Consider the following 15810-nt stretch of genomic DNA (forward strand, 5'->3'; position numbering starts at 1 on the left):
CCTCTCTTTGTGGGAATCTGAGAACTTGATGGCTGACTATCAGAATTATTGGCCAGATTTCAGTGAAATCATCCAAAAGTTGATCATTTTTTCCTGCTTATTCACGTCTCACTTGAGCTCTGAAATCCAAACCTGCAAGTGACTAAAGCTCAAAAATCTCACCAGGCTTTTGCTTCTTTGGGTTGATGACTTTTATTTAAAGAACTTGGATGAAAATATGTGTGCCGTCTCAAAGCAGTTAAAAAAGGTTTCTGTCCCCTGTATCTGTGGTCCAGATGATGGAGTCAGTCCTGACCGAGTTGCTCAGGTGATGGGCCAGCCCGACCACTGCCACCACGCGGTCCACCTCATCAATGAACTGGTTCAAACTGCTCAGGTTTGTCCCTTCTCTTTACATCTCACCACATTCTCTTTACATCTGTCCTGATAATTTGGTTTTAGTAGGAAAACCCAGCAGTGGGGTATGAATTGCCAAGACACATTATGTTAATAATTAGGAAAATAATGCAAACAAACAGTGATTACTTTTGCAAAAACTGAGTTTCTTCAATGGGATTCAGAAGTGGAGAGTGCCAAGGTTAATTCTGCCGCTAAATGGGACTTGTGAGCAGTTAACATTTAACAGATTAAATTATGAAGAACAACTTAATGCATCAACAATTACATTTTATTACGTCTTTGTGAAGTGTTTAAAATGTAGGTTTGCAGGTAGCAACAAGCTAATACTTCAGTGTTCATTGTTCAGGAGGTTTCACAGGGAGCCGAATATCTGCAGGTCTGTCAAAACGAACACACCTGGTGAATCAAACCAGTAAAAAACACTGAATAAAGACATTTCACGCTACAAATCCGTGTATCTCCACTGCCAGTGGCCCTGTGTGTAGTCAGTGTTAAGATTACTTTTTGGGCTCGGGAGCGTATGTTTGCTCTTTATAAATCTGCACAATTTTCTTGCAAAAGAAGGTTGTGGAGGGAACAATTTCAGCCTTGAAGACTTGAAGAAATTGACTTAATCCTCTCTGAATTAACTCTGATATAAATGTCTCATTCTAAGTTAACAAAAACACAACAATTTTTCTTTAAAACATTATTTTCCATTTCTATCTGCCAATATACCTCCCTAAATCCTACACCCTGGACCAATAACTTACCAACTGTGAAAAATGAACACCCATGGCCTGCACCATCTCTGAAAACACTGGCAAAATATGTCACAACTTTTTCACTGACAAGTTCATGAATATCTCAAGAGGGGGTGTTCATAAATGTCCAATAATTTCTAAAGATTTCTGAATTTGAAGCAATTCAGGAAGAGTTAACATTTCCAGCAAAACCAAAAAAAAAAATCCTGGTTCCCGTCCTTTAGGAGCGAGATGGCTTTGGAGGTGTAATGGGACGTCGTGGGCGAAGTGACTGTAACATGGGAAGCTCTGGAGGACTGCAGGAGGTGACATATGCAGTACCTGCTGACAAGTGTGGACTGGTGATTGGCAAAGGTAAGGAACAAGTGTTTATTAGTTTACATCAACAACTAGTGTTGCTGTAAACACTTCGGTGAACTGCTGTAGTTGTGTTTTGTTGGTATAGCTGAGACTATTTTGTTATTTAAAAGTTGCTGAAAGAGTCCAACAATATGAACAGTCTTAATAAGAGTATATCCAACTCACCAGATTGCCTTTTCTCGTTCATAACTGAATGCCGGTTGGTGTTCTGCCACTGCGTGAAACTGATGAGAAGGGGGGGGGCGAGTGACCACCCTCCTATTCTCTCTCCAGGGCTCATGTATACAGCACAAGTGGCATTCATTGGCTTCACTAAGGGCTTAATGACGGGGATAATGCGTGTAATGTGACATTAATTGTTAAAGGTGCATAATAACAGCCCTCAATCATGTGGAAGGCTGCCTGGCATCTAATGAGGGTCTTTCAGCCCGATAGAGTGCAGCGAGGGAATGAATAGGAGGAATTAGCTTATTGGCTATTCATGCCCACTCTATTGCCAGCTATTTAAAAGTCATTGACCATTGCATTGGAAGGAGCTTGTGAGTGTGTGTGTGTGCACGCATGTGGCCTTAGTGTGTGTGTGCGTGCAGTTGTGGGCGGGTTCGGAGCGGGCCTCTTTACCTAAGATAAAAACATGGCAATAGAAATGTCAAGTGGCTTTTGTGCATGTAGTGGGGCGAGGGAAACAAATAAACCTGGGCGTTGCGTCCCCCTCTCTGTGCATTAGCATATGAAGTGGGCCAATATGGTGGAGATGGCGGTGGGTCTGGGTGCTGTCAGCCGTCCCTTAAAGGGTGCGGTGATTAATATCTTTACGATGCCATATGCAGCCCATTGCCCCTCTGTTTTGACCCCCTGCACACACACACACACACACACACACACACACACACACAAACGCACAGCTTGACAAATCAAGCCACCCACCAACCTGCTCAGACTTTATTACAGGCGTGAATTCGGTGCAAGAGCCGTAACAAGCATCCAACAACTTAACTCACGAATTTTGACCAAAAAAATAAATAAAACAGGTCTTTCAGCTGCTGCAGACAGAGTAATCTCAGTTGAAAGTTGAAATTTAATAGTTTGAAAGCTCAGACAAAGAAACTTACTAACATTTTCTAAACCACTTCTTCTAATGTCAAGAATGGATTTCACACTATACCCATGGTAATTCAGAAGTTGCTGACTGTTAAAAATGCACTAAAATCTACCTTGACATTAGTTCAACCTGTTTGCTCACATTTCAGTTTGCTTCGTCTGCACTTATCCATTCCCTTAGATCAGCGTTTTCCAGGCCTCTCCTGGAGTAGCCCTTGTCCCACATGTTTTAGATCACTTCCTGCTCTTTACTGATTCAAATAGTCAGCTGGTCATAAAGTCCTGAAGCTGCTTGATAACAAGTTGATCATTTAAATGTGCTGTGATGGGGCAGGAAGAGATCTTAAACTTACAGGACTAAAGGGATATCCAGAAGAGGTTTAGGAAACACTGCTGTAAATGAATACATAACTAAGAACTCAAAATGCAACGTCTAACAAAAACTGACATGCAAAAAGTATACACTGCAAGTTGAAAATTGCATATTATTCTTTGTTGCCTTTTTGTGGAACTGTGTTGTGATGAGATGATAATATGTTGTTATTGTTCCACAACATTAAGTTGCCAAATCAATGTAAATGGTAATTGAAATGTAAAAGATTTGTAAAGTTCGATTTTATGTGACTCGGTGCTTAGAGGAAGACATTAAAACTGCATGGTTGGGGGTTCAGCTCCTAGCTTCTGTTGTCCACATGTTCAGGTGTCCTTGGGCAAGAGACTAAACCACATATTGTGGAGTTTGCATGTTCTCTCGTGTACATTTCTACATGTTTGCTTCAACATTGCAAAGACATAGTTACAGTGAATTGCCTACTCTAAATTGACCATAGGGGTGAATGCGAGCGTGAAAGGTTGTACATGTCTACAGTCTCTTTCACACTGCCAGTTCAAGGCAGGAATGTCTTCCGTCTGAAGAAAAAGTACAATAGTGGAATGGAGGGACAGAGTTGTCTCGCCTTAAAACCAGCAGCGGTTGTAGTAACAATGCCAAAATGACGTCAAAGGGACAGCCGGCAGGACGAGAACATGGGTGTGACATTTTGACAACATGTTTAGTGTGCAACCCACCACCAGGAGATTTCAAATGCAGCCAAAAGTATTTAGCAGCTGATCGCAGAATAAGAATAGCAACAGAAAATTATTGTTATTGTAATGCTGTGCCATTGTTATTTTTCAGAAAGCAACTGTTGGATGCATGTGTTTATATGTCCCGCAGGATGCTGAAGCTGATGTGTCACATGTCACGCTAGGGATGTCCAGATCAAGTTTTGTTGTTTGTTTTTTTGCCACCAATCCCGATCCGAGTACTTAAAATCGAGTATATGTGTATGTGTTTGACAGTTAATAGCTCTGCAATGCACCACAGGAAAAAAAATGTCTGCATCCAAACAGTTACTTAAGGGTTTCTTTGTTTTATTTCTGCAAATAACAAAGTAAACAAACAAAAAATATTTTTATATGGCTCTTATTACAATTCCACTTAGAGCAGCATTTGTTGTTTTTTTATATAAAATAACCAAGTAAACAAAAATACCTTCAGACAGTGATCTCAAATCCACTTAGTGTAGCACAGTAACAAAAGTACAGAACACTATAAATGATTAATGTAATCACAGCTTCACTTCAGAGTAATGTTATAGCAGAAATTTAACATTCCCAGTCACAACACATAAAAATCGGTCACAGTTCCACTTATTACAGCATTGTAGTAAAACTGGTTCACTAGAAATAATCAACCAAAATTTCAGTCCCTCTTAAAGTGGTTTAGCAGCTTCATTTGAACATGAGAAAAAATAAACTTGTATTTATTGGAGTAGCTGCATTACAGTGAAACCTGAATATCTGCCTAAAATGGTGCTCTCCGTTTATGACACCTGTGTGACGGCGGATGTAAACAAAGGATTGAGTGGGGCGCATGGTCAAAATGACAAGTCCCAATCAATTTAAAAAAAAAAAAGGTAGATCTGGCCCGATACCGATCCCTCCAATCTGATCAGCACATCGTTGCATCACACCTCTTTTGTTTCCAAAAACTCATCTTTACCAATAAACTGTATAATGATATTGTAAAAATGCTTTTTTTTTTCAATGTAATAATGATTTCAACCACACTGCCCACCCCCAGTTTGATGCAGAGCTGCTGATGCATTAGAAATATCTGCGTTACACTCTGATAATGTTGTTTTCCCTCGAGGCCTGAGAGCGTTTTCCCCACCAGCAGCTAACCAGTCCCTTAGCTTTGCCTTGAATGCCGTCACCAGTTGCACTTTTGTATCCCCTCCTTTTCTCCAGCTCACTAAACCAGTCTCATTAATAAGGCCCGTATTATCTGCCCTCACTACAGCCCAGTCCATGAAATGAATAGTCAGGGTCTTCATTGCTCTCTGCTGTCTGACTAGAAGAGCTCATAATGGCTTCATTAAGGCAGAAGTTTCATTTGGTTGACAATGGGTTAATGGCCCATGTGCAGTCTGTTGGCAGTAAGGAATAGGCTACGGGAGGAGGAGAGGGTTTTGATGAGCGTTTTCATTTGGAGGTCAGCCAGGGTCATCCGAGTGTCAGCCACAAGTGAACAAATGTGTAATTGATGTTGGGACAGCCCCGGTGTCCCCCCGGGAAGCACCCTCAGCCTTTTTCGTTCAGATGGGTATTGTGGAGGGGGGTGGCGTCTCTATGCCCCCCGTTCACTCCCTCCTCTCATCACAGAGGACAACACCGAGTCAAGAATGAAAAGGCTAAAAGAGACAAACGATATCCCAGAAGGAGGATACGCTTCAATTTCGGCCCTTTTCTCCTGCCGGCGATGTTTCATTTCTCCCTGCTGGTGTAATTGCTCTCCCCACACGTCGGGAAGCTGGCATCTGATGCAGCGGAGGGGGGAGGTGTGCAGGAGTTGTCTCCTTTTGTTTCCTGATTTGCATGGATGTTACCACAGAATGGTAGATGAGTGTTGAGACACAAGCCAAGAGTCTTCATAAGGTAGTGCCATCACGCCACTTTAGTCAAGTGAGTCAGTGCGAGTCTGGTGGAGAGAATTTGGCCTAATGCCACATTTATATCACACGGGATGAATGTTAGAGATGGGAGGTTATTGACTTGTCAGGGTTCGATTCTTCAAGCAACTTAAAATTATTGTATGAGAGCAGATTTATTGGGCTTTACAAAATAATTCCATTGACAATATATTACCGTATCCATCACATTTATGTTTAACGATGGACTTGAGCTGATGTGAGGCTCCAATGTTTGCTAGATTATCGGGCAGTTTCATGTAGAGGTCAGTTTGTGCTAGTTAAGAGCACATGTTGTGTCTATGTTGGAGAACTAAGTGTTAAAAGGGGGGAAGGAGCAATGTCGCTGAAATACAGGGATTACTGCACATATGTTCACACAGTCTCCTTTCAAAGGCATTTCTAGTGTTGCTCTCCTTTTTGTAGCGACAGAAGAAATAGTCTGAAGAAGGAAAAAAGAGAGCTTGAGAGAGAAAACCCTGCTTACTTTCTCACTATATATGCTGTTTTACTTTGTCTATTGTGATAGTTAAAAGTATAATATGCAGGACTTCTCATAGTTTTCGTAGTAATATTGAAATTAGTAGAAAATTCTGGCAATAGTATATATTCACCACACACTAAGTCAGCCATACGTGCATTTTTTTTTCTTTCTGAACAATATACTTCAAACTAAGTTTCTGACGTGAGGACATCACTTTGGGCTCTTTGATCATTTTTCTGTATTTTTTGACATTTTTTTAGCCCTGGAAAAATAATCAGCAGATTGATCAATAACAAAACTATAAGTTGCAGCCCTAGTTACATATTCCTTATTGTTTGCTTTTTCTTCCAGGTGGAGAAACCATCAAGAATATCAAAGAACAGTCTCGTGCCCACGTGGAGCTCCAGAGAAACCCGCCACCCAACACCGACCCCAACGTGCGCATTTTCTCCATCCGAGGCACCCCTCAGCAGTTGGAAAAGGCCCGCCAGCTGATCGATGAGAGAATTGGGGTAGGTGGTCTGGCTTCGGCCCAAAGCGCTATTGTCTGGCCTGATATTCATGAGCACACATGTCAATGCGGAGAGCTGCTGGGGTGAGCCGGGTTGCTGTGGTCCTGGTGGCCAGCAGGATGTCACCAGAGGTTAAACATAAAGAATCCATCAAATGGACTTAATGGAGTGCATCAGCGCCCGGCCCTGCCCTCTGACCTTGCCTGTTGGCTCCCTTTAAACACAAGTGTGGTCTCTCACTCGCCTCCTCTTCCCTTTCTCTGCTGCAGGGCCCAGGGATGGGGGGCAACACCAGCTTCGGTATGAATCCCTACAACCAAGGACCAACCACTCCTCCTCAACAGTAAGCTTTAGTTTCTCCTCGCCATGTCACGTTTTCATGTTTTTACTGGCGGGCCTGTCACGATAAATACTTTTGTAGTATATTGCAATACAGTCATCATAATGCAAGTACCCCCTTTTAAAGAGCAGTTGGCTTTTAATTCTTAAGGATATCCACACAATTTTATTTATATTACGCACTTTTATTACAGAAACTCAAAAGTGCTTCACGTTGTTAATCACCATATAGAAGAAAATAAGAGAACATAAATAGCATAAACATTAATAAGAATTCAGTATGAGCATGCATCTTTAACATAATAATATAGAGCGCAAAACTTCAACAACAATCACACAAAAACTACAGCGCTATCAAAACAAAAGTGCAGTCAAACGAGTAAACACAGAGACACACTCACTCACTAATGAACCATAAACCTGGGCGGAGGAGAAAGTGTTCTTCTATATGTGGACACAGTTGTGCCGGACCTCAAGTCAGCTTGTTCCAGAGAGCAGGACCACAGTAAAAAAATATTTTAACACCTGTTTTTTTAATATATATATATATAAGTATATCTTAAATTATTGGAGTAGCCCATAATTTATCCATTGTAGACTTATTACAAAATTTAGCAAACAAAAATAAACAAGTGGCAGCTCCACTAGACGAGCTTAATTAAGAAAAGCTTCGAGAGTACTGCAGTTACCTCCATAATCTGGCAGATGAGCTGCAGTCGGCTCATGGGGATGGGCGTCCTGGGAACCAAAACCGGAGTGGAGGATGAAGTTGTTGAGGTAGATCTACAAATGTAGGAAAAAAGGTCCTACAAAACTACTGTCAGGACTATGTGTCATCCACCCCAAAAGTGAAACCGTTGGCTACCTTGTAATCTACACTGTTGTCTTTAAAGTGGTATATTATTTTTCTTTGGACTCGCACAAGCAGACGGGGAGGAAATTAAAATAGAGAATCGCTGTGCCTGTCTTATAATGGTCTTAAAAGTCCTGCTTTTTATTCTGGAATCATGTTTGCTGAAATGTTGGGGACTTTCTTCTGTCAGCAAACACACACTTAAACACAACCGGTAATAAACCATTTCAAAGCGTCTTTTCGGTTGCTAGGAAACAACAGTGTTGTTCCACTTAGACTTGGCTGTTCAGCCACTACAGCCTGTAAACAGCACATGAAACGCTGAATTATAGTCCTCCTCAACTGAAATCAACACTGTGGGAAATAGCGAAATTAGTTTCGGGACCGTGCTGCACAATGGTCGACGAGGCACAAACTGAAGGCCAGAAACAAAAGTCTACCACCTCCATAAAGAAAGGAATCAGCGCAAAGCGTGGATTGCAGCGGTCAAAAGAAAGAACTGGACAACACTGGAAAACTCCAGAGTCTGTAACGCTGATTTCAATACCGGTAAGTTTTGCGTTTTTTTTTTTTTTTTTTTTTTTTTTTTTTGGAGAATGATAATGACACAGCACACACAAAAACAAATGCTCGTCTGTACCTCTATGGACTGTTGGCGAGTGATCGTTAGCTTGAACAAGCGTACTCGGCGGTAATGAAGTATATGGCACTGTTAGCCGTTAACGTAGTTATCGTGACAGGCCTAGTTAGTGATGAAACACTTGCTGAGTGTAATAAATTGTCTCCAGTAAAAAAACGGACGGTCAAGTTTATTTCTTACATTGAAATGTCTGTTTATTTTTAAGTGGGGGTCAGACGTTCATGACTGGAGGATGGGGTACAACTTTTCAAATATGGCAGCCTCAAGGCCAACAGGACCACAGTAAGTATGAGAACTATTTTAGCTGCTAAAGCTACACGAACAGATTTTAATATAAAAATAAGTTAAGAGGTTAAATCCTTTTTCAGCTAGATAATTGTGGCCAACTGCTGTCTGTCAGCTTGCTTCTCAGAGCACAGCCACGCTAGTTGTATCACGTGTTGCTGCATTGTGTTCAAAGTCTTGAGCAGGCTGGGATGAGATGGTCGCGCTCCCTGTGGCTAACCGCCTCTTTCCTGTACGGACAGATTTAAAATTTGCCGTCGATGGAAATCATTAAGAAACAGATGAGTGCAGAAGGTGAAAAGGGAAAAGTGAAGCCCGCTCTGAGTAACTCTGGTGTTATCTGTGTCTGGTTTCAGGTCACAATGGATCCCAGACAGGCCAGATGGACTGGGAGCAATATTATAAAAAGCTAGGCAAGAGAAAAAGGATTTATATTTTTTTAACACCCATTTCATTCTACAATCTTGTACCAAAGAAGTTTAAATTTAATCGTTCTTTTTTTTTTTTTTAATATTCACGCAAGCTCGAAATCATTTACTCACCACATTTGAAAGATTATGAGCATAAAGCTTCTAAGATTAGTATAAAAAAACAGTGTTTGGGGAAAAGTCAGATTTAAAAAGGTGTATTTAAGATTTGTATTATTAAAAAAACAAAACAAAATTGAAACTGTTTTGTTTTCAGGTCAGCAAAACCAAGCTCAAAGTACTGCTCCTGAATACAACAAAGCATGGGGTGAGTATTTCATTATGAACTCAGACAGATTAAAGAATACATTTCAGCTCAAACCTGCAAATGTGACAGTCATTTTCTTGATTCCTGCTCTTCGGTTTCTTACTGTCGTTTTTTTCCATCATCTTCAGGCCAGACAGCTGGTCCTGGATCTCAGCAGACCTCTAATCCTGACTACAACGCCTGGGTTGACTTCTACAGACAGCCGATGGCGTACTTCAACCAGGGCGCTCAGCAGACACAAGCCCCGGGCCTTCAGGTGAGAACCAGCTGTGTGTTTTCACAACTTTGGTCACAGTACAGATCTGTCAGGTTGAGGCGTGTCTTTTTCCTTCTTGTCAACAAATCCCATAAAAAGACCAAAACCAATAATGTTAGTTTGTTTCTCAATACTTTCTGATTTCCAACTTTTGCAGATAGCTCAAAAATATGTAGTTTCACTTTTCTTAAAGGCTCCTTTACTTCAAAAACAGCTTATAACAAGAGCAGAGCTGAAACGGTTAGTGGATCGACAGAAAACAAATCTACAACTAATTCCATAATCCCTTTATTGTTTTGAGTCATTTTTCCAAGCAAAAATGCCAAACATTTGCTACTTGTCTACATTTGCTGCTTTTCTTTGCAACATGACGGTAAATTGATTAATCTTTGTGTTTGGGATTTTTTGATTGGACAAAAATTTTTGGTGTGACTATTGGCTCCGGAAAGTTATAGTGGTAATAACATAGTGATATTGTCTGACTTTTGTAATAAGCAAATTTCTAAAAGAAAATAATCAGAAGACAAATTAAAGAAAATATAGTTAGTTGCAGCCCTAAAATGTGCAGTTTTTCTACATGACTTTTGTGGTCAAGAGTGATATCTATGAAAAAAGAAAAGAAAAAAAATAGTGCTGTTAGCCAAATTCATGTTTAGTTTCTGTTTATGGTGTGGTTTGTCTTTTTTGGGGGGCAAAAAAATTGCACTGAAAAAATAAGGGTAAGACAGTGGAGAGAGAAGCTGTATCAAATTATATCAGTCTTTCATTTTATAATGTCACGTTCGTTGTCTTTTTCTAATTACCAGTTTCAAGTATGCGTGACACATAGCATTTAAAAAAGAAAAGAAAACTATGAACGTGTTGCAGAATTGTCCTGGATCACATACATCTGTGCGGCACTAGACGTTATATAATTACAAAAATTCTTGTATTTTACTTCGAGCACACGTCTTTAGCAGAATGCGACCTAGCCTTTTAAAATCCCGATCATCGTCAGTACTGGTATTCTAATATTACACATTTTAATTGTTCATTTAATAATAACACGTGATATTTGGCATCAGTGTTCTGATACAATATTTCCACTGAAAATATTGCAATACCATGTTGTATTGTTTTTTTCCCTCGCCTATAGTATTGATTTGGTTCTGTTTTGTCACTCCCAAATGTTTCCTGCTTTCGTAAAACCTCATTAAAATGCATATTCATCGTAATGAGGAAACATGTTACATGATGCCAAAGTGCAGCTCACTGATGTGTTTTTAATAATTTTGGACAGCAGTGGAGCTCTGAGGCACAATTCTTACAATTTGTTGACAGAGAGAAAATATGGAGTATTATCACATTTTAACTTAAAAGTCTAAACAAATGTCAGCTGCGCTGTGGGTAATTTTTGCTTTTTTTTTTAATCCCCTAGGATCATTAAGAGAAGACGCCCAGGTGACAGACTTGAATCACTGAGGATGAAAACAACCCTTTTTTAACAGAGGGGTGTTATAGATTTGCAACGCCTTGAAGACTTTTTTTCTTAGTGAGAAACACTAGCTGTAGAATGACTTATATGATAAAGTAATATTTCTAAAAATCAGGAACATTTATTTGTTACTAAATGCTTGTGTACACTGTTATTTTGGATAGACAGTATCTGGGATCCCTTTTTGGACTTGAGAGAGCTGTTTCGTTTTTCTATATTTTCCTGTCTTTGACTCCGATTGTACCGCCAAAATGAACCCAAGAGTTGTAACATTTCAAAAGGCAATATGATCTATTTTTTCTAGTTTTGTTGAAATGAATCCATGATTATGTGCTTAGCAGTCTTGAATACTTGAAGTTTTGTCATATGTCATAAGATGTTTAAAAAGAGTGTGTTAAAAATGTTTTCCTTTTACATAATTCAGTGAAAATGAAACTGTGATGTTTTGTTACAGGAAATGTATTTTTGTTACAAGGTTTAAAAAACACAGATTAATGTCAGCCAGTGGCAATAGTTCTAATTTAATTCCTGTTGTGCATTGTATGCTGTTTTTCATTGTCATTTTATTGTACTCTGGTTTAAAAAAGGTGCAATATCTTATTTCACTTTTGAAACAAAGATGGGTTCTCTAATATTTTGACAGACTTTTAACTTGTAGTTTTAAGATGTTTTTTTTTCTAAAATGGAAATGTCATAGATAATTTATTACAATTATCTGATATGATAGGATTTAGGGGGATGTTGCAAATAGCTTTTTTGCCTTTGCTACCTTGTAAAACTATGTATATATGCTCATATATTTGACTGTTAATTTAAAATATATATGTTTCATATATATAAATATATACTTATTTAAAAAAAAATATTTTTTCCTGTGATCAGTGTTGCAGGAAAATTGTCCCTCTTTTTCTGTTTTCTGTTTTCATACTGAAAATGTTCAAAGATTGTGAATGTGTGATTTGAAATTTGATGTTGCATCTTGTTATGAAGAAAAATAAGAAGTGGTAGATTTTTGTGTATGTTCTGTACCCAAATTATTCAAGACTGCTAAGCCTCTGTACTTCTACCTGTGTAATAATTAAAATAGTATTTTTATGTTTTAAGTATTATGATCAAAAACTGTCTTATTTGGTACCTCACAGTTCGCCAACGCCCCACTGAGCCCTCACTGTGGACTCAGGTGGGCGTTGGACTCAGTCCAATGCTAATAACTTTTTAATTAATTTTTTATTTCTTTGTGTGATCTAATAATATAAATGGTATAAATGATGCATTATTATGAAAAAAATGATTCTGGTATTAACGTCATTTCTTAATGAAAAGGGATATAATTTCAAAAATGTCTAATTATGGTGTTTGTTTTTTTTCCTTATGTGTACAGTTAACCATGTATTAAAAACATCCAGACTACCTTTATTGTGTACTGTTAAGCTGATTTTCTGTTTCACTGCATTATTATAAACATTTGTATGTCTTCTGTTGTATTCTAAGTGTTGATGATACATAGAGGATATAGAGGCCAACTGTATGTTTTCATGTTTTATAAGCTGAAAATATATATTTTCTATAGTCTACTGCCAGTTCTCGCATTCAAATAAATTTTCCGCAAGCCTCTCTTGTGGTTGACTTTAAACTATTGTTACAAGGTCTTAATGGTAATTGCAGCACATTTTCACAGCTCCACTTTGCAATAAGTTTAATGTAGTTTTAAGTACACCTGAAAATGCATCTTGTCACCACTCAGCAAAGGCGTAATTCTGGATCTTGAGAAAAATCCGCTGGTAATCTATTGTGTGTTAAAATATTTCAAACAAATGTCACTTCATTGTCCTGCATTATAAAATCTAAGTTGATTTAAATAAAAGGTAGAGGAAGCCAATTGCTTTAAGAAAATATAAGTAAATATAACTATTAGTCTTAATTGTTTGCTTTATATATATTTAAGTTTACTTAAAATTTAATTATATGTACTTGACTTTGTGAAGTTGTTGGAACTTAAAAGGACAAGTTTAATTAAATCAATCTTTCTAAGTTGTAGAAACTTCAGCAAACCAAGTTTACTGTGTTATATATATTCTGCTGATTGCAAAATAGTTAATCAAAGTTTTATTTTCTTGACCATGATAACAAAACATCTAACTTCACTGGCAAAATCCTCTTTGTCATGTCAAAGTTAAGTCAGACTAACTTGGTTTACTGAAGTTGCTAACACTTAGAAAGAACAAGGAAATTCCACTTGTCATTTTAAAGTTGTAACAACTTTAAATTTTGAGTAAACTAGCTATTAGATATATGGTCAACATAAGTGAAGTGTAATACTTTACTTTTTTGTGGCGTTTGGTTTCCAAGATTATTTGGTAAGATCAGTCTGTTTCTTCAGTTTGGTTTGCAGATAAAAATCGGTAGAGAAGTTATTTTCTTGCTGCTTTGTTTTGGGGAAAAGTTTAAATCTAAATCCATTGCCTCATTGCAAAATTCTGACAGAACAAGAACAGTTTTGCATTTGGCATTTTTATGTGATGTAAAAGAGGAAATTAATATGTCATTTCTGTCTTGCATTTAACTGCAAAAGTCAGTAAATTACTTTTTTTTGTTTTTGTTTTTCCATTTTTTTTTCACCTAACTTAAAGGGGGATTTTGGTATATGAGCAGCATCTTTAATATCACATCTGCCGGGTATCAGTGTCCACATCTGGACCTGTTTCTTTACAGCCTGTTTAAATGTGAAAATATAACAATTAGAATTTAAATGGACTTTTTTGGCAACTGCAGAACTGTTTTTAAGAGTACTCTATTTCATGATGAATTTCAATCTTTTCTTTGCATAATATAGCAGCAGCTTCCCTACACTTCCATGTCTCATTGCACCCTAAACAATCCATGTAAAATTTCCATCCTTGCATGTTAACTGTCCACAACTAACAGCAGCACGTTGTCCCTTAGCTCTTCTATCCCGTCCCTCTCCATCCTCTCCACCCCCTCCAGAGCTCCCATCCAGCTTTGTCACTGCATATCTTTGCACTCAGCAGGGAGACTCCTGCCACAGTGGACCCTGCGCGGCCCCATACTGGCTGCTGCATTGATGCGCTGCAGCTGTTTCTAAATCAGGCCCTTGATTTTGATCCTCTTCCTTTTTTTATCACGTCATCCCTGAGGACACTTCTGACCTGGTGGTCCTTTGTGGCTGTCTAGTAATTTAGTTGTTCCGGGATCATTCACAGACTGAGGTTGAGAGACACGATTATTATCATCAAGCATTCTTGGACACCTTTTTTTAATATCAGGGGTTATTTTATGCTGCAGAATTTAAACCCTCATTCTTATGAACAGGCGCTTAGAGAAGATATAGAATCCCGCGTGCTTGTCTTTGCTTTTTTAGTGTACTGAGGAAAGTGACAAAACATTATGGTTTGTGCTTAGATTTTAAAAACAGTTTTTGAGGCACATTTGTGGCATGTTTGTGTTGAAATTTTACACACCTGAAAATGTTGCTGCAGGGAAAACAAAAACAAAAAATGCTTTGTGTGTTGTTTTTTTGTAGCCCTTATATCTAATATTTAAATTCTTTTAATTAGATACAATATAGTTTCTGTACATGCACGTTGTGTCCAGTGGTAGAAAGTAGCCCTACATTTATTCTGCATTTACTTGGCATTTGGCATTTGTATTTTCTGCTGCTTTGCTCCACTACAAATCTAAGGAAAATACTGTATTTTTTGCCTCACTTTTTTTCAGCAAGAAATTGCACTTAAAAAATATTTGATCAGTTTCTAAAATATGATGAGTGTTATTGATGCAAATGTCTAATAGTATGATGCAAATAAAGCTCCAGCTATGACATTTAAATACTATTTACTCTGTAGAGCAACAACAACAATAAAACAGTAATATAATTTTACTGAAAGAACCATTCTGCACGATAGACCTTTTTTCCCAGCAGACATTGTGACCTGTCATAACAGTACAGGTGTTTTTAGTAACATTTATGATAGCTGCGTTCCACTTACAGGAGGTGCTTGTGCATGCTGGCTCAGTGGAATAGCGTACTGATACACTTAATGGAACTGAGCCATTGTTAATGTTATCAATTTCACCTGCTGTTCCTACTTCGACAAGTCAAAATGTACTCTGTGAAAAGGTCAATGAATGCTTTTACTTTTCATACTTTTAATGCATTGATCACCTTGTAGTATTTCTGCTTCCACCACTGAGGCCCACAGACTGAATCACTCCTAAATAACATTGACTTGATCTGGTTTGACCGAAGAGCAGGTTTTTTAGTAAAAGTAACAACACAGCATTGAAAGACTGTCACAAGGAAAAGTCATGCAATCAAAATTGTAGAAAAATTACAGAATGTTTAGCATCAAAATATGCTGAAAGTACCAAAAGCAAACATCCTCATAATGCAGAATAGCCCATTTAGGAATCATACATTAATTTTTTGGATCATACTGATTTGTTGTTGTTCATATAATGTATAAAGTGGGAAAATAATTTAAGCTGTACATGTAGTGGAGACATAAAAATAGAATCACTCAAATACCTCAAAATTGTACTTATGGCACAGTAGCCTATTTATTGGTAGAAAGGGTGTAGCTTTCCTTTCAGCATTGGA

At 38.2% G+C, this 15810-nt stretch overlaps 1 protein-coding gene across 3 annotated transcripts in view; it reads left to right on the forward strand.

Annotated features, from left to right (window-relative positions):
* Nucleotides 1-12806, forward strand: part of fubp3 (far upstream element (FUSE) binding protein 3) — a 30172-nt gene extending 17366 nt beyond the window's left edge. For 2 of the 3 annotated variants that reach the window (XM_042509302.1, XM_042509303.1), the window contains exons 11-19: nucleotides 276-376; nucleotides 1367-1496; nucleotides 6450-6610; nucleotides 6880-6953; nucleotides 8648-8724; nucleotides 9084-9140; nucleotides 9412-9462; nucleotides 9591-9718; nucleotides 11136-12806. In XM_042509302.1, coding sequence (XP_042365236.1) covers nucleotides 276-376; nucleotides 1367-1496; nucleotides 6450-6610; nucleotides 6880-6953; nucleotides 8648-8724; nucleotides 9084-9140; nucleotides 9412-9462; nucleotides 9591-9718; nucleotides 11136-11144 — 788 coding nt within the window. In that variant the 3' untranslated portion in view covers nucleotides 11145-12806. The remainder of the gene's footprint in view (nucleotides 1-275; nucleotides 377-1366; nucleotides 1497-6449; nucleotides 6611-6879; nucleotides 6954-8647; nucleotides 8725-9083; nucleotides 9141-9411; nucleotides 9463-9590; nucleotides 9719-11135) is intronic. The other variant, XM_042509304.1, reaches the window with a different exon arrangement.
* Nucleotides 12807-15810: the final 3004 nt, after the last annotated feature.

The sequence above is a fragment of the Plectropomus leopardus genome, chromosome 20, assembly GCF_008729295.1.
Source record: "Plectropomus leopardus isolate mb chromosome 20, YSFRI_Pleo_2.0, whole genome shotgun sequence".
NCBI classification, from domain to species: Eukaryota; Metazoa; Chordata; class Actinopteri; order Perciformes; family Serranidae; genus Plectropomus; species Plectropomus leopardus.